The sequence below is a fragment of the Dipodomys ordii genome, unplaced genomic scaffold (assembly GCF_000151885.1).
Source record: "Dipodomys ordii isolate 6190 unplaced genomic scaffold, Dord_2.0 Scaffold150, whole genome shotgun sequence".
In the NCBI taxonomy this organism is placed as follows: Eukaryota; Metazoa; Chordata; class Mammalia; order Rodentia; family Heteromyidae; genus Dipodomys; species Dipodomys ordii.
In genome coordinates this window covers 6,619,138-6,643,920 of record NW_012267366.1, presented here as the reverse complement: position 1 = coordinate 6,643,920, position 24,783 = coordinate 6,619,138, and the positions used below count along the sequence as shown (strand labels likewise).

The 24,783-nt window shown below is 38.0% G+C and overlaps 1 protein-coding gene across 1 annotated transcript in view; it reads right to left on the bottom strand.

Moving 5' to 3' along the window:
• The window catches only part of Cdkl5 (cyclin-dependent kinase-like 5), a 155,265-nt gene that overhangs the window by 23,921 nt on the left and 106,561 nt on the right, over positions 1 to 24,783 (bottom strand). Inside the window, exons 9-12 of the mRNA XM_013032129.1 lie at positions 20,656 to 20,845; positions 13,545 to 13,625; positions 7,892 to 8,043; positions 628 to 1,594 (exon numbers count right to left, since the gene is read on the bottom strand). Of these exons, the coding sequence (XP_012887583.1) occupies positions 628 to 1,594; positions 7,892 to 8,043; positions 13,545 to 13,625; positions 20,656 to 20,845 (1,390 nt within the window). The remainder of the gene's footprint in view (positions 1 to 627; positions 1,595 to 7,891; positions 8,044 to 13,544; positions 13,626 to 20,655; positions 20,846 to 24,783) is intronic.

Below are 24,783 nucleotides of genomic sequence, written 5' to 3'. Positions count from 1 at the left end.
ATCAAAAACCATTCAATTCAGTTAAGATACTGAGGAATGTAGTTCAGAGAGATTAGAGAAGATGCCAGTAAATTCACTCTAACTCTTGAGAAACCATATAGCTGATAACTTCCATAATAAATCAGAATAGAACACTCTCAACAAAATATGCCCCAAAGGAATCCTTAAGAAGCAACTGCGTGCAGTGGCTCATGCCAGTAACACCAGTTATGATTAGAGGGCAGGACAGGCAAAAAGTTAGCAAGACCCATCTCAGCCAATATGCCAGGAAAGGCAGAACATGTCTGTGGGTCCCAGCTGAGGAGGGTAAGAGGATCCTAGTCCAGGTGGACCATAGGCAATAAAAACAAGGCCTTATCTAAATAATAACTTGAAGCCCAAGGGGCTAAAAGTATGAGTTATATAGTAGAATGACTGCCTAGCAAGCACAAGGCCTTGAGTTCAAATCCTAGTATTACCAAACAGTTTTTTAAAAAAACAAACAGCTTATATTGTTTCTTCTTGTTCACTCTATGAAGGGGAGCATGACCTCTTACAGTAGGGAAAATTGCAATGACCCCATAAACACCCCCCTGCACCACCTTCCCAAGAGGAGCCATTAGATTGGGTCAAGGGGCTAAGCTATACCTGGGGTGATAAAAGTTGCAGGCTGTTGGCTCTGGCTGCCATCCCTTGCCCTATGCTCAAGCTTCCATCCAAGCCTTTGGCTCTCACTTTGTCCCGGGTCACATACATGGAATGCCTGTGAGGACGCTGCTGAGAGGAAAAGGGGCTGGTGTAGCCCAGCCCATAAGAAAACGATTCATGAGGTGTGGACAGTGAATGGGAATGGCTGCTGTCCATGTGTTCTGGCAGCTTCAACTCCTCCATGGTTTTTGAGTGCCTAGTGGTGGTTCGGCGGGAGTCCAGAGTGCCGTCGTTTCGATTATTTCTCCCCAAAGGGCTGAGCAAAGTTCTAGTGTCACTATGTCTGGTGGGGGTAGGGCTAGTGGGAGAGTTCAAGTCCAAGCAGCTGGATGGGAAGTACCTACTAGAATTAGTCTCTGGGATTTGAGCCCTGGTTTCAGAAAGGTTGCTCACAGACTTAGAGTCGCTCAATGCCCCATGGCTTTTGGCCTTGGTCCTGTAGGAGGGACTCCGAGACGACTGGGGAATGGTGTCAATATAGCTGTGCCGAGTCTGCTTCTCACTAGGCTGTAGCGTCCCAGCTTTGCTCTGAGAGCTTTCCATGAATGAGTGTCGGGTCTGTTGAGATCTGCTGCTGGACTTGAGGTACTTTGTGCCTGGACCTTCCGAGGGCTTTGAGTCCATGTTAAAATCAAACTCTGTTTTGGACTTGGCTTCTTTTGGGCTGAGAAGGTGAGGCATGTTGTTGTTGGTGAGATCTTTGCTGGTAGACCCAGGCTGGGTGCCTGCTTGGTAGGTTTTGGTGTGCATTGGACTAAGTGTAGCTCCAGCAAGGTTTCCATTCAGGAAGCTTTCATTGGCAGGAAGGCCTTCATCAGCTCGTGGCAGACCCACACTTAGGTTCTGAATGTCCTTGCTGTTGGATCTATGGTGAGACTGTAAAGCAGCACCTTTGCTGGCTTGGGTTCTATGTTAAAAAAAAAAAGGATGAGATTACTAAAGAATGCAGGCTGAAAAGAAAAAACAACACATGAAGAGTTCACAGAAAAAAAAATGAAAACAAAAGTTTCCCTCAATAGTAGGCACAAAGAAAAAGAGAATACATACTTAACACACTTCAGTGACTAAAAGGATTAACTATCTTAAATGTGTGACAGCCAATAACAAGGAAGCTATTAGTCCCAACTACTCAGGATGCTGAGATGCAAGAATCTTGATTTGAAGCTAGACTGGGTAGAAAAGTCCATGAGACTATCTACAATTAACAAAACAATAACAACAAACATGGGACTGGAGGTATGATTCAAGTGGTAAAGCACCATCCATGAATGAAAAAGCTGAGCAAGGGCACAAGGCCCTGAGTTCAAGCCCCAGGAACACATCTACACAGACACACATGCACATATATGCACATGTATGCACATGTGTGTACACGCACACATGTATACATGCACACATATGTATACAAACAACACAAAGTTTCTCAGATTAAGTTGCTATGGTTTAGATGTACTTAAATGCATGGCTTAACTTGCTATTAACATAGTTTCTAACTGATAATCTAGTAAAATATGTTTCACTTCTGTGACTGTCCCAGAATATCTGCTAAAAAGAAGAGAGCTGATGTTCAGGAGGTGTGGTTCAAGGGATATTGAATTTGCCTAGAAAATTTGAGGCCTTGAGTTCAAACCCCAGGACCACCAAAAAAGAAGAGTTTCTGCTACACATACATACACCAATGAATCTTTTGTCTTTAGCCTATATAGTTAAGGAATGAGAATTCTAGTGATGTATTCATTAAAACATACGACACTTGCTAGGCATGGGTGGCTCATGCCTATAATCCGAGCTACTCAAGACTGCTAAAATTTGAGGATCATAGTTCAAAGGCAGTTGGGGCAGGAAAGTCCATAAGACTTTTATTTCCAATAAACTCAAAAAAGCCAGAAGTGGCACTGTGGCTCAAGTGTTAGCGTGCTAGCCTTGAACACACAGAGGCTCAGGGATAGCACCCAGGCCCTGACTTCAAGCCCCAAGACTGGCAAAACAAACAAAAAAACAAAAACAAAACAAAACAAAAACAAAACAAACAAAAAAAGACCCAACACTTTAAAACAAATATAAACTGTGTAGTAAGACTTGTTGGAAAACATAATGATCTACGTTTCTGTTTTGGAGGCAATTGAGGATCTTCAAATATATGTTTGTACACTAATCAGGAATGTGTTACTACCTTTCAGATACCTCTGTGCACACCAAAGAAAAAAATGTCAGGCTTATGAAAGTGATAATTGCTTTACAAAAGACACAATTTGTTCTCTTCTTCTTTTTTTTGGTCATGGGGCTTGAACTCTGCCTGGGTGCTGTCCCTCAGCTCTTCAGCTCAAGGCGAATGTTCTGTCACTTGAGCCACAGTGCCACTTCTGGTTTACTGGTGGTTAATTGGAGAGAAGAGTCTCAGGGACTTTCCTGCCTGGGCTGGCTTTGAACCACAATCTTCAGATCTCAGCCTCCTGAGTAGCTAGGATTACAGGCATGAGCCACCAGTGCCTGGCTTGTTCTCTTATTTCAAACTTTATTATTCCAAATGGACTGAGTATTCTTTAGGACTCAAAGCTTCATTTCCTACCTAGTTTAATTCACAGCTATTAATACAAAGGAAAACCTTGCTCTTTATTTTAAAGCTGAAACTGACATCATAACAAAGTCTGCTTTTCTTTTTTTCTTTGGGGTCTGGTTGTGGGGCCTGAACTCTGGGCCTGGGCGCTGTCCCTCAGCTCTTCAGCTCAAGGTTAGTGCTCTACCACTTAAGCCACAGCGCCACTTCCGGCTTTTTTTCCCCTGCTTATGTGGTGCTGAGGAATCGAACCCAGGGCCTCATGCATGCAAGGCAAGCGCTCTACCACTGACCCACCTTCCCGGCCCCCAAAGTCTGTTTTTCTACTGTAACTAAAGGACTTAATTGTGTCTTAGAATACGCTAGGATGCTTGAAAATTAACATTTAATAATCCCATTATACTATATGCTCAGAAAATTTTGTAAATATTACTATTGCTAAAGATGATTTGATTTTGAAAAGTTTGATTCCATTATACACTACATGGAAGAAAAGTCTCCTCTTTCTCATGAATAATTGTAGTCCATGAAACTATGCTTTCTCATCTTCCCTGGGACACCGTACATGCTCAGCCATCAAATATAAGAGCTGCTTTCCTATTGGACCATTCAGATAGCAATCTTGCAAGAAATCTACAAGAAATCTGCAAGAAATTTTGTTTTGTTAAAACAAAAACACCAAACTGATATTAAGCAAGCCCGAAACACCACGGAAAGCTTTATACCATAAATGCACTCCTTATCTCTCCCAGTTAGGTAACAAGAATTGCAATATTAAATATGAACTTAAGTTTGAGCTAACTTAATTTTTGAGCTAAATTTAGCAGATCCCAGAGCTAGAAAGCCATTACAAAAAAAAGGAAAGCTGAATTTCACTTTATGTAGATGGTATACTGAATCTATCTTCAGATTAATAAAGAACATTCTCAGCATCCTGAAGGTATCAGGCTTTAAAACCTTTAAAATTGTCAACTTACATCTTTGAAATTAAACTATCTCAGAACAATGTTTCAAAGACTCAACAATGATAGGCCATTTCATGTACAAATAGATCTCACTAAGCATGTTCGTTTCATTCCACTAGTGCTATTCCCAATCCATTCTCTACACCCAGGGTCCCAATGTGGGAGAATGTGGCCCCTTGGCAGGGGCTGAACAAGGGAGGACATTGCAAGACAAGAAGAAACAAAGGCTGGAAGTCTCCACTTCTTCCTGGTATCAGCAATCTGAGTGTGATCCCTTCAAATGACAGCTTGCATGGGGTGGCTCCTAATGTGTAGCTCCAGCTCTATCTGGGCCCTTTGAATGCTATTTTTCCCCCTTTCTCTTTCAGATCTAGAGATAGTACTGGAAGAGAGGTAATATATGCAGATATTGGGAAATGCCTAAAGCTTAAAAGAGGACCAGAAGGGGATAGAGAACAGTGAAGACAACTGCCAGAGCTTCTGAAATCTTAGAATCAGTGCTATTGATGTTATGCACAGGCCTATACATATTCATGGCAATGTAAACTACAATTTCTAATATGAAAAGAGAAGCTGTAAAGTTAAGGTAGGAACATTTTTCAAAATTTTAGGTTTTTCCATAGATGTGTGAAGAGGCAAAATCACTATTCTGAGTATTTCTGCCTCAGGATTAATTGGAAGCCACTGAAGTTTGTACATATAATAATTCCTATATAGAAAGGGTATCATACTATCTTCAAATTGTAGCTCTCCCAAAGCATAACAATAAAGAACAGTTTTGATATTTCCATAGGTCTCTGACACACAATTATAAAGAAGCTGTGTTAAAATGAAAACCACTTGAGATTTTACATATAAATTACTCTTAAATGGTTGGCAAGATATATAATGGATGGATAGTTAATGCACTAACTTAAACTTTAAAAGTAAAGATTAGAGGCCCAAAGCTACATTTGTAGGGAAAGGCTGGTATAGCAGGACTGGTAAGAATACAGTGTAGGCAGCTGAAGCATCATCATGCCATGCCCAGAGTGACAGGAATTTCAGAAGAGCCTGGAAGCAACTTGCAGGAGGGTGAGTAAACAGGGTGACATTGTGTCTCCAGGCACAGGGCAGGGGGTGCCTATAATGGAAAACAATGGATATAGTGCTGTGAGTAGATCTAAATGGTCCTGGGAGGGCCAAGAGAGCCACAGTTTTTGTTATAAACTATAGTTGATACCCTGACAAGAAGAGCTTCCATGGAGTAAGTATAGACCATAGATAAGAGTTGGGGGGGAAAGCCCTCAAAATCTTGCAAGATAAGGTAAGATTCCTAAAAGAGAAACCACTTGGTACTTTTTCTTTAATATATTTAATACAGTGCTGAGAACTGAAAATCAGCTCTTCCAGAGATTTTTTAAAATTTATTTATAATTTCTATTGTTATCTACTACAAAAGAGGCTGGAGGAATACTCAAAGATCCATACAAATCATCTCCTTTGTACTTCCTGAGAATACAACCATATATCCTCCTTAAGAGATTATCCTAAGGAGACTTCCCAAAGGACAGCTTTTTGTCCCTGCTGGTTAACTGCAAGAACCCTATCAAGGGAATCATTACAAGAAAAAACACAGGTCACATTTCATGATATGGATTATATCACTGGCTACAGAACAAATTTATCATCTACCATACTTTGTATCATTAAGGTAATTTTCTTTGTAAACATAAAATAAAAGAACCAAATGCCATCTCAGGTAGAGGGGAGACCAAAGGATCTGAACTGAGAATGACTCCAGAGAAGCCACAGGAATCTGAACCAGCCAAATGCAAAGGAGTAGCCAAATAGTAGTAAACTCTCATGGAAACAAACAACAAATAAACCAGCTAAGAATGATCTGAAAGATGTGAAGGGAAACAATAACTAAAAGCAGTAATTTTAAAGAATAAACAGCTCTAAATCACAATCAAATTTTCACAGCTAAGCAGAGCTCATAAAGAACAAATGATTATCACGAATTTATGGATGCTCTCTAGGCCTAACTTGTACCAGGCTGTGAGTTTTCAAAATTCAAATCTATTAGAAACAATGTTCTATATAGAGGAAAAAATGGGGGGAGATTTAAATTTTCTTTTGCCAGTCCTGGGGCTTGAACTCAGGCTTGGGCACTGTCCCTGAGCTTCTTTTGCTCAAGGCTAGCACTCTACCACTTGGGCCACAGCACCACTTCCAGCCTTTTCTGTGTATGTGGTACTAAGGAATCAAACCCAGGGCTTCATGCATGCTAGGCAAGCACTCTACCACTAAGCCTACATTCCCAGACCAAGATTTAAATTTTGCTCCATATTAAGAATCACTGTTTTCTATTTGTCTTCTTAAACTAGATAAAAGAAACTATTTCTATTTCCCATATCTAAAAATCCCAGATGCTAGACCAATCTTTGGGTGATGAAGGAAGATGAGGAGGTTGTACCCATAACATTGACTTACTGCAAATGAAGCCAACAGAATTAAAGAATGGGGTTGGGAATGTGGCTTAGTGGTAGAGTGCTTACTTAATATGCATGAAGCCCTAGGATCAGTTCCTCAGTACCACATACACAGAAAAAGCCAGAAGTGGCGTTGTGGCTCAAGTGGTAGTTGCTTGTCTTGAGCAAAAGGAGCTAAGGGACAGTGCCCAGGCCCTGAATTCAAGCCCCAGGACTGGCAAAAATGTCAGGTAGGTGTGCGTGTGTGTGTGCAAAAATGTCAGGGGTGTGTGTGTATGTGTGTGTGTGAGATACATTTTACCAAGTCTGTGGAAAATAGGGAAGCACTGCTTTTAAGCATTGACTTTACAATTAACATATTCTTATTTTTATGTAAAATTAATTTTTCAACTGAATGATGAAAAGGCAAGAACAATGAACACACAAGGTCCTTCTCAAAGCTAGATACAGTGGTTCACATATAGCATCTCAGCTACTCATGAGGCTGAGATTGGGAGGATTACAGTTTGAGGCCTTGCTGAGCAAAAAGAAAACCTTACCAGACCCCATTGCAGGAGAAAAATTAGGGTATAGTAGTACATGCCTGTTACCCCAGTTATAGAGGGAAAATGTAAATAGGAGTGTCATAGTTTAGGCCAGCCCCAGTAAAAAGCAGGACCCTATCTCAAAAATAACCAGAGCAAAAAGGGCTGAAGGCATGTCTCTCTGAGTAGAGCACTTGCCTAGCAATTGTTAAGGTCATGAGTTAAAATGCCAGCACCTCCAAAATAAAAGTGACCCTTGTAAAGACCTGGCTCATTTGGTTCAGTTGCAAAGACTGTCTCATCCACAGTTTTGTCATCTTTTTCTTCCAGGATTCCCTTTGTCCCCGTTTATCCCTCATCCTCCAAACATTACTCCTGGGTGCCATTTACACAGAACCTGCTAGCTCTCAAGGCTAAAAAACCCTTAGTCGCTAATTCAATGCTACCTTTCCAAGGGAATATATAGGTTTCTATAATACACTTGTTAAAGATATGAAAGTCTTTAAGACCCACACAATTCTTTAATTATAGTTCTGAATCATGTAATAAGCATAAGGAAGATATTTTTGAATTAAAGAGGGCTTTCCTTCTTTTTTTTCTAATTGCATAATTTTAGCATCCACCTCTTCCACCTACTTGTAAGACCAATAGTACATCTGTATTTCCTTAAAAGGGAATATTTACCTATTAGACAATGTGCTGCTTTCCACGTGATAAGGTTTCCTTTTTGTTGACCTTGAAGGGGAACGATCCAAAAGTCTCTGGGTTTGAAATGTAGGGTGATTCAAACACTGTTCTGTCAAGTATCTGTCAGCTGGATCCAACTTCAGTAAATTCTTAGGAAATAAAAGTTTAGAAATGGAAAGGACATTAAAATGTCAAATTTAAACTCTGGGGAAAAATTTATTTTTGTTTCATAGGAAAGAAATACATGGTTAATGCAGAATATCTAGCCAACACAGTTCAGGGAGAAAAAGACTAAATCACCTTCTACTATAAAATCTAGGTAATATTATACATATAATTTTATATTATGTACTTTTTACTTATCAAAACATTTTTTGTAGCTGGATGGTGACGGCTGTAATCCTAGTTACTCAGGAGGCAAGATGTGAGGATCATGATTTGAAGCCATCAGGAAGTCCATGAGACTCTTATCTCTAATCAACTACTCAGAAAAAGCTGAAAGTACCAATGTACTCGAGTGGTCGAGCACTAGCCTTGAGCAAAAGAAGCTCAGGGATGGTACTCAGGACTGGAAAAAAAAGTAAAATACTTTAAATATCTTTTAAATAAGTATATATGCATTTTTTATCTTTCCTCTGTCCCCTAGATATCAGTAATTTTCTCTGAGGGCAGCTCAGGTAACCAGTTTCTTGTGCAAATTTCTGCAGGTATATTCTACACATATATCTCTAATTGATCTTTTAATTTTACCCAATGTGTACACTTTCCACTTGACATACAATTTGTGTATGTGTGTGTGTGTGTGTGTGTGTGTGTGCGCACACGCTGATACTAAGGCTTTAACTCAGTCTCAACGTAACACCTGGCTTTCTTGCTCACTTGAGACATGCTTCCAGTATGGTATTTTGCTAGTTAATTGGAGACTTGCAAACTTCTTTGCCCACACTGACTTCAAACTGCGACTTCCAGGTGTCAGCCTCTCCAGCAGTTAGTATTATAGGCACGAGCCACGGGCATCTGGCTTGACATTCAATCTTAAGAGATCGTTCCATATTAATTCCATGAATGTCCTTTAGTTTGTTCTTAGCAATTCCCAAATGACAAACACTCAGGTTGTTTCCCTTTTAATGAACAATGTGGCAACATATAATTTTACAACATTTTTGTTTTTATTTTGTTTTGTGATAGCCTTCTGCATGCTAGCTGGTGTGTTCTAACAGCATGCTACATTTCCAGCTCTTACATGTATGTAGAAGTTTATGGTATGGATATATCATGATTTGTTTAGAGAGCATCCTACTGTTGGACATTTAGGTGGCAGCCACTTTCCACTATTATAATTAATGCCATGACAAACACCTGAAATCTTCCCTAGGATAAATTCCTAAAGATGGAACTGCTAGGTATGGAAACTTTTAATGATTCTTTTCTGTGTGTTGCCAAATGACAGCCTAGGAAGAGTATACTCCTCTGAGCAATTTCTTGGTAACCTCTAACAACAGGCTCACTCATTCTTTTTAGTTGTTGTAAGATGAATATTTTTCCATGTTTATTGATTACTTATGTTTTCTTATTTTTCTCTTTCTGTATCTTTTTAGTTATTTGTAAAGGTTCTTTATCAAAGCACTAAACCTTTGTTTTAGGTTGCATACATTAGATTCTTTATAACTAAGATGTTTTCTTCCAATATTATTATTTAACTTAGTGAGCTGTCACACTTTTAATAGGTAAATCATAATTGTGACTGACTTACTCATACATGAAGCAAATACCTAACAAATCTATGTAGCCTAATACAGCAAAACAAAATCTATATAGACTAATACAACCTAAAGGGGAAATTTAGTATGCACCTAAATTTGACCTTGAAATGACCATAATTTTCCCCTAGATGCATAAAATCTCAGGATTCACAAATCCAGCTCTAGCTTACTTTTGGTTTTGTGCATAATTAATCTCTTTGCGGCCATTAAAATAAGAGCAAATTTGCTCCCAAATCAGCCAGATTTCAATCTCAGACAACCACCTTCGATCTAGTACCATAGAAAATTTGAATTTTGATACTACAATAATACTAAATACTTCTGGCCAAAAGATATTATTAAAACCCAAGCCACTAATTACATGCAAATATATTTACAATAATATTGATTCAAACACATCTCTGAAATTATCTCAGTCATTTCTTCTTCCTTATTACAGAACTGAAACTTTGGGAGCATATAAAATGATTTTGAACCAGCAGTTCAAATAGTTACCATAAAAAAGTATGAACTATAAGTTACTAGGTAAAAACAAAGGAGTCCGGGCAAGGTGGTGCATGGCTGTGATCCCAGCACTTGGTAAACAATATAGGACTCTGTCTCAAAAAGAAACCCACAATCAAGCAAATAAAAACCAAAAATGGAAAATCAGTCTTTAAGCAATCTTTTAAATTCAAAGATTTAATTCTTTTTTCTACACATGGCAATTCAGAAGCCAAAGATCTATGAGCTTTAGAGTTATTTAGGGCTTGAGGTGGGGTGCAAGTGGGAGAATACTTGACTTGCAAGTACAAGACCCAGAGTTTAAACCCCTGTACTATAAAATTATAAACTATTATTTTATTTGATATCAAGGAAAAATTACTGTATCCAAAAAACTGTATTTATATGTATGAATACAGATATTAATTCCAAATTACTTAAAAGGATGAGGTCTTTATGAGGAAAGTATGAAATCTGTCCAGTTAATAGATTTAAATTCAGTATGTAGGGAAACATCCTCATCATATTTTTTAACTAAATCAGAGCCAATATAATTACTGTAGCTATTCTCTATATTACTAAGCACATGAATTAATTTTGATTATTTACATTCCCATTAAAATGGAAAATTTAGACAGATTCGAGATGAACATTTAGTTATTTAGTATATGTGGACATAATTACCAAGACAGCTTTATAGAATGTCAAAGAGATTGCTTCTTTATGAAATAATTGATGTTTTCACTTATAATTTATTTGTTTTTGTTTTGAGACGGTCTTGCTATGTAGCTCAGACTGGCCTCCAACTGGAGAACATCCAGCTTCAGCCTCTCAAGTCCTGGCATTACTGATGTGTGATACCAGGTCCAGTTATAATGTGTACCAATATGCCTATTATTTGTGTGTGTGTGTGTGTGTGTGTGTGTGCAATTCAGAACTTTACACTTGTTAGGGTTCTAAAACTTCTTGACCCACGTCCCCATTCCTTTTGCCTTTTAGTTTGATTTACTGATAGGGAGGGTATCATGTTTTGACCTGGACTAGCCTCAGACTACAATCCTCCTATCTGTGAATCTTTAGTAACTGGGATTACAGACATGTGCCACTATACCTGTTGGGTTTTTTTTTTTTGAAGTAGGATCTGGCTAACTTTTTGCCCTCTGGCCTCAAATGGAGATCCTCCTACCTCTGCCTTTCAAGTAGTCGAGATTACAAGTGTGAGCCACCACACACAGCCTTATAATTGGTGTTTTTCATTATTAAAGTTCATTTTCAAAAACAAGAGAGACAAAAGGAATGACCCTATGTATATAACATTCAACAATAACAAGGCAATATTCATCAGTGACAGACATCAGCATTATGGCTTCTGAGGCAGTGTAGAATAGAGGTATATAGCCTAAGCAGGATCATAATTTCATGTTTCTTGGCTTTTGTGTTATTTTAGCTAGAAAGAACTAAATGTTTGAGATTCCTGGGGTATTAATAATTTTCTGTCTCAAAATAGGTAACAGGCTATAATTACATTGTAAAAACTAAATGTGATATATATATATATATATATATATAAATAACTTGAACACTTTCTGAATATACATTTCAAAAAATATTTACTATTAGAAATTTGACTGTAAGCATGTTAAATAAATAGGAATTAGAATGTTTTACTCTCAAACTGGTAGCAGTGAGTAAAGATTCAGGGTACTTTTTAACTTTTATCTGTGCTGGCATGTATTTAGTACTCAATTTTATTCAGGCACTATACTGATTACTGACAGTTACATTTAATAATTATATTCAAAAGTTTAATTATTTTTAACTAAAAAATACAAAAGGTAAGAAATATGAAATTGTATTTAATTCCATTTTCCTACCTTATTCTATTTACATCTTAAAAAGTCACCAAACAACTAAGGCCAGATCAATAAGTATTGACTGTGTGAAAGAATGTATTGACAAAACCCAAGTGATTTAAGTGATTACTTATGCCTAATTAAACTGAAAGAGATTTGAAGGTTCTTTTTGAAATTGCATTTCTCGATGTATGTTCGTTCAGAACATTGGTGCTTTCTTAAGAGTTTCATAAAATCAGTATTCAGTATTTAATTAAATTTGGGAACTGCTGAGACAGAAATACTTCTTTACTGTGAGATTTCTGAACGCCTCTGTATGTTAATGAATCTTGTGAATCTTTACTAAAGGTTATATGGTATGTGGCCTTTCCTAAAGGCCACACCTCCCTCCCCCACTTCTGCCCCCACACCTGTTTACATTGTGTTCCCTGGAACACAGATTAATGTAGGTTAAAGCACAGCAAAGTTCTAAGAATGCAGCTTAGCAACTTCCAACTGTGCTAAATGTGTCTTTGAAGGCTATGTGCAATGTAGTCTCAACTGATTGTGATGGCTGACTGAAGGAACATAAAACAAAACTGATCTATTAACAAACCGTGCTTTTTGAAGACCTACTAACAAGCAACTAACACTTGTTTGAGCACTTGCTGAATGCAATGAAAGCTGGGGAAGTATGAAAAATAGTTCTCAAATAGTTAACTACCAGCTACTAGAAGATAAACATGAATAAAGAAATTTGAAGATGATTTTAATAGTACAGAGCAGGCCTCTTCTAGAAAGAAGGGCTAGCATGAGGAACACTGAGGCCATAGTAGTGGTAGTGACCCTGACACATCTTAAGTGTCAGAAAGTCTTCTATTTGGGAAAGAAAACAGGTCAGAAAAAGAGAATTAGCTTCAAGGTTTAAACCTGTATAGATTATCAGAAACCTTAAAAATCATGTAAAAATTATAGAATCCCTTTTCCTTCAATATTCACTTTTAAGATTTGTTTGAAAAACCTATGCCTGTACAGCTCTTGAATGTCCACAGGTTGTGGTTTTTTTTTTTTGGTCGGTTGTGGGGCTTGAACTCTGGGCCTGAGTGCTGTCCCTCAGCTCCTCAGCTCTTCAGCTCAAGGCGAGCACTCTACCACTTGAGCTACAGTGCCACTTCCGGTTTTCTGGTGGTTTATTGGAGATAGGAGTCTCACGGTCTCTCCTGCCTGGGCTGGCTTTGAACCGCGATCCTCAGATCTCAGCCTCCTGAGTAGCTAGATTTACAGGCGTGAGCCACCAGCGTCTGGCTTGTGTTTTTTTTTTTTTTTCATTCTGCTCATGTTAGGGAAATAATTTAGGAATCCCATGTTCCTGGATAGATGGACTATGACAATACCAGATTCTGGTTACAATTGTAAATATGTCTTTTTACATGACATAGTTACCCCCCTTCCCCATTATTTACCACTATATGTCTACTAGAAGAACATTTGATTCATAAATACAGGCCATGGTCACATGTAGACAAAGAAAATCCATTAACTTTTGGTACAGACATCATCAACATCTCTTACCTTCATTAGGTCAAGTAATACACTATTTAAAATTCCAAGGTATCTTCTTTCCAATGACTGAGGATGGTTAACAGCAGGAAACTGTAAGGACAACATTAACAGCGATGTTAGCATTTGGAAAGGACATGCATGATCAAGTGAGCACTGCAAAAGTTATTGCTCCAGTGACAATCCAAATCAAATTCATATTTGTATATTACTTTTGGTATCTATGTATTTAAGTATGAATTAGTAGGACTGGATGTTAAGTAACTTCTAGGAACTTGGAAGATAATATTAAGGCTTGTAAGATAAACTAAACTATAAAATATGATTTTGTATGTACACAGATTTATAGAATATTGTCTGCTTACACAATTCAGGTCTAAAACCATCCAGACGGAATTTGTCTACTGTACTGACAACTTGTGTGTGTGTGTGTGTGTGTATGTGTGTGTGTGGGTGTACACGCACGTGCATGCCAGTCCTGAGGCTTGAATACAGAGTGGATGTTGTCCCTGAGCTTTTTTTAACTTAAGGCTAGCATTCTACCATTTGAGCCACAGTTTTACTTCTAGATTTTTTAGTAGTTCATTTGGAGATTAAGAGTCTCACAGATTTTCCTGCCCAGGCTGGCTTTGAACTGTGATCCTAAGATCTCAGCCTCCTGAGTAGCTATGATTACTGGCACGAGCCAACAGCACCCAGCTATACTGACAACTCTTAACTGCTAACGTTAATTTGGGGCCTAACAGAAAAGACATGATATGGTATCATGTAATATTTGTATTCCTTTTTCATAAGAACAAATAACACACTTCTAAAAATAGGGAAGTAAAAAAAGAAGAGGGCAGCAAGAGGCCAGAACCTGAAAAGTGACAGAAGTACAAATAGCATATTCAGACACATTTTTTTTATTGCTCTTAATGTACTCTTTAAGCAAACTATTTTCAAATTCCCACTTATTGTAGGCTGGAAAAAAGGACAAATATAACCACCTAGATCAATAGTTTTTAAAAAACAAAATCAGATGAAGGGTGAAGCTTATTTTGACATTTTATCCTTTTCTTTGCCAATTTACACGTGGAAGTATCTGAGCAGATATTGATGATACTGGGTAAGATGTTGGCAGAGTCCATTACTATGTACTCTCTTCTAAATGTGAGGGCCCATAGTATGTGTTTCCTTTATACCAACATAAAAACAGTTCAAAGTACAGAAATCCCTCAACATGAGAAACAAGAGGATACAAGGACTAGTTATGTAGTAAAATTCAAACAAAGTATTTAATTAAAGAATAATTATAATATTATCCCTGTGTGCTTGGTCAGTCAGCAGACACAGGATATAGTTAAGACTTAAACCCTGAACTTGGCAAGTCTGAACATTCTACTGGAAGCTCAGAACAAAAAGTGAACAAAAGACAGGTATGGTAGGACATGCTTATAATCACTTAGAAGGGAGAAGCAAGAGGATGCTGTCCTGGGCTACATAGCAAGTCACTGTCTTAAAAAACTGAAAAACGATAAACAAGAGACCCACATGGTTTGTGACTATCTAAAGAAGTTGCAGGTAATATTTTAACTAGATTTGGAAAGAACATGAAAAGAAGGATAGCATCTTCCAGACAGAGGAAGAAGGAGGAATAACATGAACTTAACACTGACACACAATCAAAAACCCAAAACTTATTTCTGAGGGAAGTGATGCTATTCAAGGCATTTCAGGTATTATTCTTACTTTAGAGATGAAGAAAATGATGATCAGAAAGTTCAAATAACTGGTTCAAGGAAAGTTATATAATTAGTTATATAATTAACAAGCAGAAGAAGAGGATTTGCTCCTAGGCCCACTATCCAAACCCATATTCTTTCTAATCTGAAGCACTTCTCCTAAGGCAGGTATAGAAGTTCCTTTTGATGTAAATGGAACATTAAATATCACCCCCAAGTGAAAGAAAGATACCCGCTATGCTATGATAAAAGACCCTACACCAGTACATTTTAATTAGTACTTTAATTCTGTGATCTACCTTATACTAGTAGATATCCTCTCCTTTTCTTTCCCTAGAAATGACATTTAATTGAAAAGAAAATCCTGAAAGGCAAAAGTTAAGCTAATTTAGATTTTTAAAAGTTTAACAAATTCAGTTAAAATAGTACAATCACTCTCAGACTAAATTGTTTAGAAATATTACAATAAAAGGATCTCTGGATGCCAGTGGCTCATGTCTGTAAACCTAGCTACTTAGAAGACAGAGATAGGAGGATCTAGGTTCAAGGCCAGCTCAGGCAGGAAAGTCTACTAGAGCCAATCTCTAAAAGAACCAGCAAAAAAGCAGGGCTAGAGGCATGCCTCAAGTGGTAGAGCTCCAGCAGAACAAATTCAAGACTTTGAATTCAAACTCCAGTATACAATTGCAAAGAGCTACTTAAAAGAGAATACAATGGGCAGTACAGACAAGATGTCAGCAGAACGTTACAGTTGCTCCGGAGAGGGATTTGCCTGTCTACTCGAAGGGTTTTATGGAGGAAGAAAACTGATTTGAGATAGATAGGAAATGCAGCACTACAGAAGCTACGAGTTAAGGACTTGGATGGAGGTTCCCGGTGGCACTCAAAAATAGAGGGTGTAGGGAGGGCTAAGAACAAAGGATCTTTAATTTTACCCTAAGGAATTTAAACTTCAACAATCCTGTAGATGTTTTTAAGCAAAGAGGAGATAAAATGTATGATTTGAGAAATGTTAAGACAAGTGAAAAGAGAAAGTTCAAGGTATCGTTTCTGTATTTCAAGTAAACGTGACAAGGCAAAAGAAGCATGAGGGAGAGAGAGAAAGGAAATAAGCTTAGTTTGAATGCTGATGGTAGACTGGTTCTATTAATAACTCAGGTATTTAGTGAGTATCCACTAAATAAGCTAGTTTCTTTGTTCAACACAAGTGATGGAAAATGACAAACTGAAAACAGTCACCTTCCCCCCACCACCCCCGCCCCGACAGCCATATCTTAGAACTGTCCTTCATGATAAACTATACAGGACTCTAGGCATTCACACATAGTGAGACTAAAGGAGGATACTCTCAGGGGCAGAATGCAAAGGCACAACGCCTATGTGGTTCTAATTATATAAAACAGTATTTATCAAAATAAACTCCAGGAAATGGAAACAAAAAAGAAAAAGAAAAAGAACTGTCCTTGCTGCCAACTCCATTGAATTCTCTTTCCTCCTCCTTCCTCCTGAACAAACACATCTGGTGGTTTTGGAAGAAAGCCTGAGATCAAGGCCATGTCTGCCGCTGACGCCCCTAGTGGACACAGATGCTGTTGAAACCTTGAAACTCTCTACTCAAGAAAAGATTGGGGGGGGCGAGAGGGGAGAGATGGGAAGGAATAGGAAGGGGAAACAAAGGAGGAGGCAACAATGCTTGGTAAGAAATGCACTCCTTACCTTGCCCATGTAATTGTAACCCCTCTGTACGGTATTTTCACACACACACACACACACAAAGAACAAAACAAAACAAAAAAAAAAGACTGTACTCCAACCTTGCCTTCTTCTTCTCACCTGGCTTCCATCTGCCCCACATGACTTCACTTTTTCTGCCTAATATTTAAAGGAGCCCTAGTTGAAAGGGGATGTGCCATTTCCCCTTCAGCCAGACTGAAGGACAAAGCCGGACTGAGACCAGGCTTTCCTCCTGAATAAAATCTGTGGGACTCTTGATGTTCGCCTTTCTGCTCGTTTTCTTTTCTCACAGCAAGTATAATGGTAACACAGATGATTTCTGTTCTTGGGGGCACTTCTATGCCACTGGTGGGGAATTAGACACTAATAATTAAAAAGTGCCATGTGCAGGTTGGCTCATGCTTATAATCGTAGCTATAAAGCAGGCTGAGATCTACACAAGACTCCATGTCTGAAATAACCAGCAAAAAGTAGGGCTGGAGGAAAGGTCCATATTGTAGACTATCAGTTGAGCAAGCAAAACTAGGAAGTGCCAGGCCCTGAATTTAAGCTCCAGTTTTGCCATAAAATGTATTTGTTTCTCTCTTCCATCACTGTTTTTGATTTCTGAACCTCTTGTCTTATATGTAAGCTTATCTGTTTTGGGAAGGTTAAGGAGGAACACAGAAATGGTGGAACAAAGGGTGAAAAAACAGCAGTTATACTCACTAGACACTATGTTGAAAATTAACTATACAACTTGTGTGGGGGAAGGGAGGTCAGGAGGGAAAAACTAGGAGAAAATGAGGGAAGAGGTGACACGGTCTAAAAGAAATGTACTCATTACCTGACTTATGTAACTGCAACCCTTCTATAGCACCTTTACAATAAAAATGTAAACAATAATCTATGTACATATGACCATATAATATGATGTTAAATGAAATGAATCCCAAGATAGGGACACAACTTGTTTTTTCTTTCTTGCTATTGTTTTTAACGTATCTAAAATGTACTATGTAATTTTTTTGTTTCTCTTGTATGTTCTTCCCCCACAGTATAACCCCTGTTTTTACTGTATTTGATATTGGTGCCCTGCATCTTGTATATATATCTTTCTAATTTGGGGAGGAGAAGGGAAATAACAAAATGCTGAAACAAGGACATAGGTTGATCCATGGTAACAATGAGATGTTCAAGACACTATGTGAAAAGGAACTTTACAACTTGGGGGGGAGGGAGACTTGGGGAGGTAGGGAGGGAAGGGATGATAGGGGAAAAACAAAGGAGGAGGTAACAATGATCAATAGGAAATGTACTCATTACCTTACTCATGTAACTGTAAACCCCCTGTACACTATTTTTACAATAAAAAAATTAAAAAAGGTTCCAACATAAATTTAACAAAATTCAAAAACAACAAAACCAAACAAAACAAAAAAGCCTGGTGCCAGTGGCTCACATGTGTAATCCTAGCTACTCAGGAGGCTGAGATCTGAGGATGGAGGTTCGAGGCCAGCCTGGGCAGGAAAGTCTGTAAGACTCTTACCTCCAATTAATTACAGAAAAAGCTGGAAGTGGAGCTGTGGCTCAAGTGATAGAGTGCTATCCTTGAAAAAAAGAAGCTCAAGGATGGTGCCCAAGCCCCGAGTTCAAGCCCCAGGACCAGCACAAAACAAGAACAACCACAAGGAAACAGATGAAATCATTCCATACTGTGGCAAGAAGTATAATGGGGGGAAAAAGCTATGTTAGAGAGGAGGAGGAAGTATGGAGCGTAGCTAGAGAGAGGAGGCATTTTTTTTTTGTTTGGTCGTGGGGCTTGAACTCTGGGCCTGGGCACTGTCCCTCAGCTCTTCAGCTCAAGGCGAGAGCTCTACCACCTGAGCCACAATGCCACTTCAGGTTTTCTAGTGGTTTATTGGGGATAAGAGTCTCACAGACTTTCCTGCCCAGGCTGGCTTTGAACTGTGATCCTCAGATCTCAGCCTCCTGAGTAGCTAGGATTACAGACATGAGCCACCAGCGTCCAGCTAGAGGAGGTATTCTTTAGTTACAATTTACCAAATGACAAAGGGCCATGCAAGGGAAGAGCCTTCCCAGGAGAAAGTCCTAAATCTGTGAAGCAGAAAAACCTCTGAATGTTTATGGAGGATAAATAACAGGCAAGTGTGATGAGAATTCAGAGGGAGAGGAAAATGAAATATGGCCAGTGAACCGGAGTCCGGATCAGGTAAGGAATCACAAAATGTAGGATGGAGTTTAGATGGATTCTCTGTAAAATAGAAATTCAGGAATTATGATTAACCTTATATTACTTGTGACTATGACAGATGTTGCTTTCTGCTATACTATTGGTAAATCCTATTTATTGGTAACATTTTCAGCAGCTACTATGACAAATGTTCAAAATCCATAAAGCTAACCTGTTTAACCACATGCGCTATTTGCAACGTAACTAGTTACCATAATCTGGCTAACAAAGACCAAAACTAAAGGAAAAGAAAACTTATCTGAGATAACACATTTGGAAGAGAAAGAAAAAGAGGGAACGCGATGAAAAAGAAACTATGTGTACCGCTGCTCGCTCATTTCTTACACTTCCACTGAGCCCAGCAAGAGCTGAGGTTGTGTTGGGTACTTGTGTGTGAGCAAGAACATTCTCCAAAAGGAAATTAACTGAGGTCCAGAAAGTCAAAGGAAAAAAATCAAAGTGCTTTACAGATGGCAAGATAATATTGTTTTTAGAATTATCCTTTCAGAGAAAGAAAAGAAGTGATACTGATATTATTCTATTATTTCCACAATGACTATTAATTGACATGTTGGTCCAAAAGTGAGTTTAAAATCTTATGAAGTTGCTTTTAGAGTACATGGAAGAGAGAAGCAGCCTATAATTCACTAGCCACTCCAATGAGCTATCTGCAGGTTAGATAATCCTCACTTGGGGGAAAGTTTATACTTGACAAGATGCTATTTTTTTCTTTTGTGCCAGTCCTGGGGCTTGAACTCAGGACACCATTCCTGACTTTTTATGCTCAAAGGTAGCACTCTACTACTTGAGCCACGGCTCCACTTCTGGCTTTTTGGTGGTTAACTGGAGATAAGTGTCTTATGGACTTCCCTGCCCAGGCTGGGTTGGAACCATGATCCTCAGATATCAACTTCCCAAGTAGCTAGGAATACAGGCATGAGCCACAGCTCTAAGATGCTTTTTATAATTGTATCAGAAAACAGGTTTCATACAAAGGTAGGAAAGCTAGGAAAGGCTGACAAATATAACACTTTGGCTTGAAAGGATTTAATGTTTCATTGTCTGTTGGGAAGAAATATTTGCTGAAACAAGAACTTTTGAATCTGCAGAATACAGGTATTCATGGCCTTCCTCAAAGAACTACAAGTGCATTTGCTTAAGCAAGCAGCAGACATTAATATATATTAATATTCTAAATATTTTGGATAGACAATCTAAGATAATGATGATTTTGAATTATTAAAATATATGGCAAAAAAATTGACTACTTTTTATTCACAAATGCTGTGTAAGACTCGGGAATAAAATGAAGATAATACACATTATGATGGGAAAGGGAATTCAGAGTATACCTTCACATTTCATTTGTAGCAAAAAAATGAATTAAATACGGCCATCTTGATAATTTTTGGGTTTTAATAAAACCTCTTACCCGGAGCCCATGGAAGCGAGGATTACTGTAGAAAAGCTTCATCTGCTCAGACGGAAGTGGTCCTAGCACCTTCTGAATAGTAAAAAGTTGGTCAATTTCACTTTCTCCAGGAAATAAGGGCTGTCCATCGCTAAGCTCACCAAGAATACAACCCACTGACCACATGTCTACAGACTTCCCATAGGGAGCTCTGAAAAGCAAATGGAAAGATTACCTTGGCAATTGAATAAACACAACAGTTTAACAAGTTCTAAACTATTTTGCTTACGTTCATGATTTAAAACACATTGTGCATTTAAGGGACTAAAGGACATTAGAAAAAAATGAGACTAAAATAAGGAGCTACAGTTATTCCAGTAAATGTTCAGAACACAAGTAAACAACCATACACTCATACAGGTAGCAGTTTAATAACAACTTAGTTAATATACACTAATATGATATCTGGGTATAAGTTGAATATGATTGGCTTAATGAACCCTAATAGAGTACACAAGTTTGATGAGTAACATTTCACTTGTGAATGAAATGTTCCCAAGACACATATTTTCTAAGTAAGTTATACTTTAGCTCTCTAAATGTTATTTAGAGACCTTTTATCCATTTTAAAAATCTGGTTTAATAAAATGTACTAATGACTGTTTCTTTTTTCTCCCCGGTGGTACTGGGAATTGAACTGAGGGTGTCACATTTGCTAGACAGGCACTCTACCACATAAGCCACAACTCCAGCTCCTTTTTTTGCACTGGTTGTTTTCAAGGTAGGGTCTTGCATTATACCTGGGCTGGGCTGGGTTGTGATCCTTCAAATTGTGTTTCCCCATATCTTTGGGGATTACACTCCTGTGCCACTGTACCTAGTCATTGGTTGAAATACAGCGTAAAGAACTTTTATGCTTGGGCTGGCCTTGAACAGCAATCCCTGATCTCTGCTTCTCAAGTAGCTAGGATTAACTCTACCCAGTGACTCTTACATATCTTTTAAAATGAATAGTGAATATCATTTAATCTTTTGACTTATTGTCACAATTTCTGATAATTAAGATTATATTATTTACTTGAATATAATTGACCTCTTCATATAAGTTCAAAGTACATTTTAAGTTTACTTAGGGGTTTCTAGCTATCTTTTGGGACCTGAGGTTACCAGAGGGCTTTAGGAGGAGGAAGAGAGTTGCTGTTAAAATTGAGGCTATAAAGGAAAATCTAGGTATCTCTAAAACAGTTTTAAATCTGTACTCTACAATCTAGTGTCAAATAAAAATTATTTCGTTAATTAAAAAGGCATATATGCATACATACATATATAAAAATGTTTCAAACATAAATAATCTAAGCTTTAAGAAAGGAAAACAAAATAAAAATAGAATATCTGAAAAACAAAATGGAAGAAAATCCTAGAATATTATAACCCTATAATAGAAATATTAAAATGTTTACACTAAAGTACTATTAACATACAAAATGTTTCTAACATAATAAATCATTGCAACAATATGTCAGTATTTGTTATCTCATTTTCATCCCACAAAAACCTATATGAGAGAACCTTATAAAGATCTTTTTTGGTAGTTTATTAAGGAAGGAATGATTCTGATCTTCCCTTCATGTGTGTTTGAGAGAAAGAAAAACATGTTTTGTGGTGTAAGATGGAGAAACCTGTGGAAAATGTCCATATAGCCACAACAAACTAATTTTCTTCAGCCATCTGTTCAAATATTTTAATGCAGCTCCAACTATCTTGAATATCAACAACAAAGTCCTGAGAATTTATGAAACATGTAGATTCTTAATGCAAAATCAAATATTGATTTTAGTGTATTTTTTATACAAATAGTGTGGTTCCTTAATTAGTACTTGAGAATCTTTTAATTAGCAATGTTCCACTTAGCTCAAGTTCATTGCACTGTTCTCATCTGGTATTGGCAGCTACCAAATATCCTTAAGCAGAACCTCAGTTTCTTGCTGGGTATTAATTAGGCAGCAAATAATCTCAGAAGGCTGAGTATATAAGACTGCCTAAGAAGACATTTCCTCAGTGTGATCCCATAGACAAAAATCATACAGTAATGAGTCTTTGTAACTTTCATGAGAATTTGGATATGGTTCTAAAAATGATCTACTTCATGTTCCTTTCTCCCTCCCTCATCCTCTTCTCTTGCAATACTGGGATTGAACTCAGGGCTTCATGCGTGGTTGGCAAGCACTCTACCACATGAACCATTTCCCAAATCACTTTCTTTTGCTTTTCTGTCTTTCAGATGATGTCTGTCATTAACTTTTCTGGGATTATCTTATATCCATTTCCTGAGCAGCTGAGATTACAGGTGTGTGCCACTACTTAGCCCATACTCATTTCAACATTCAAACCCCAATCTCAAGAGGGGCATTCAAGAGAAATAGACTGTAGGTATGTGGGGATTAGTGATAGGGGATGGGTTGGCAGGGAGGGTAAAGGAGGTTGAATACTGTCAAAATAGATAATTTACAACTAGGCAAATGAAACAAGAAAACCTGTTGGGGATACCATTTTGGAGGGGGGAACAGGTAGTATGATAGAGAAAGATTGATTGGAATACAATGTAAACACATATGAAGGTATAATAATGAAATCTTCCCCTGTGTAACTAATATAAACCAACAAAAATAAATCCCAACCTCCCCTGCTCCAAAGAATAATAACTACACATTCCAGTGAGCCCAGAAAGGTACCTTAAAAACATAGATAGACACAAAGAAAATTAATCTATTGTTGAGTAGTCTGAAAGCAAATGCAACCTAATGGAAACAATTTTAAGAATACTACAATTTAAATAGTTAGAGCATGCTGGGCACCAGTGGCTCACACCTGTAATCCTAGCTACTGAGGAGGCTGAGATCTGAGGATCTTGGTTCAAAGCCAGCTAGGGCAAGAAAGTCCATAAGACTCATCTCTAATTAACCACCAGAAAACCAGAAGTGATGCTGTGGCTCAAGTGGTAGAGTGCTAGCCTTGAGCTGAAGAGCTGAGGGACAGTGCCAGGCCCCGAATTCAAACCCCACGACCCCCTCCAAAAATAGGTAAGAGTATTATTATCATTATTATTTATTTTGCAAGTACTAGGATTTGAATTCTAGCCTTGGCACTTGCATGGCTTACTTGCTTAGCTGTTGCTCTACCACTAGAGCCATGTCTCCAGTCTGGCTTTTTGCTGATTGTTTTGGAGCTAGAGTCTCTGACTTTTCTGCTTGGTTTGGTTGGGTTGGAACTAAAATCCTCTAAATCTTAGCTTCCTGAGTAGCTAGGATTACAAGTATGAGGCACCAGCACCTAGCTGGTAATAACTAATTATCTGGGAGAGAGGATGATTACAGGCCACTTCTTAGGCTCTAAAGTTAAATGCATTACAAAGAAAAGAACCTATCACAAGACTGCTGGTGTTAACAGAAAAATGACAGAACACTGAAAGTTCAATAGTAAACATAAAGTGGATAGATAGGAAGATATTGCCAAAAATAAAATCATGAGTGCAGTGCTAGTTTGAACAGCCATTCACCACTAAACAGGACTTACACTGTTCAGGAAAAAAAAATGATAATTGGTTCCATGTGTCTAGATACTTAGTATTTGTTGAATAAGTGAAAAAAAAAAAGATTCAAGATGCAAGAACAGATAAGCCAGAATGCTAAACTATATGGATAGTCACATTCTAAATGTGGAATATTTTTAGCAAACATGTCTACAAAAATTCCTTTCATTTCTGTATGCATGTCCCTTTTCTAATTTGGTTCTTTAATTTTTCCCATCCAGGGGTAGGATTTATTTCTCCACACTTGGAATAAGAGCGTGGCAATGAAACATGTTTCAGCCAATAAAGCAAAATAGAGGCTTGGAAAGCACCTTTGCTTTGGGGAAGACCTTGTTGCTGCAGCTAGAACACTTAGAAAACTGAACTAGCCTACTGAAAGATAAGTCCCTGTGGATTAAAGATGGTCTGTTCCACCTGAAGTCCCCTATACAAATCAATCCCTAGTTGGCTCAGGCCGAAATTTTCTGAATAGAGACCCGGAAACACAACAAATCAAAGAAAGGTTGGACAAATGGGATTGCATGAAGTTGCAGAGCTTCTGCATGGCAAAGGACATAGCT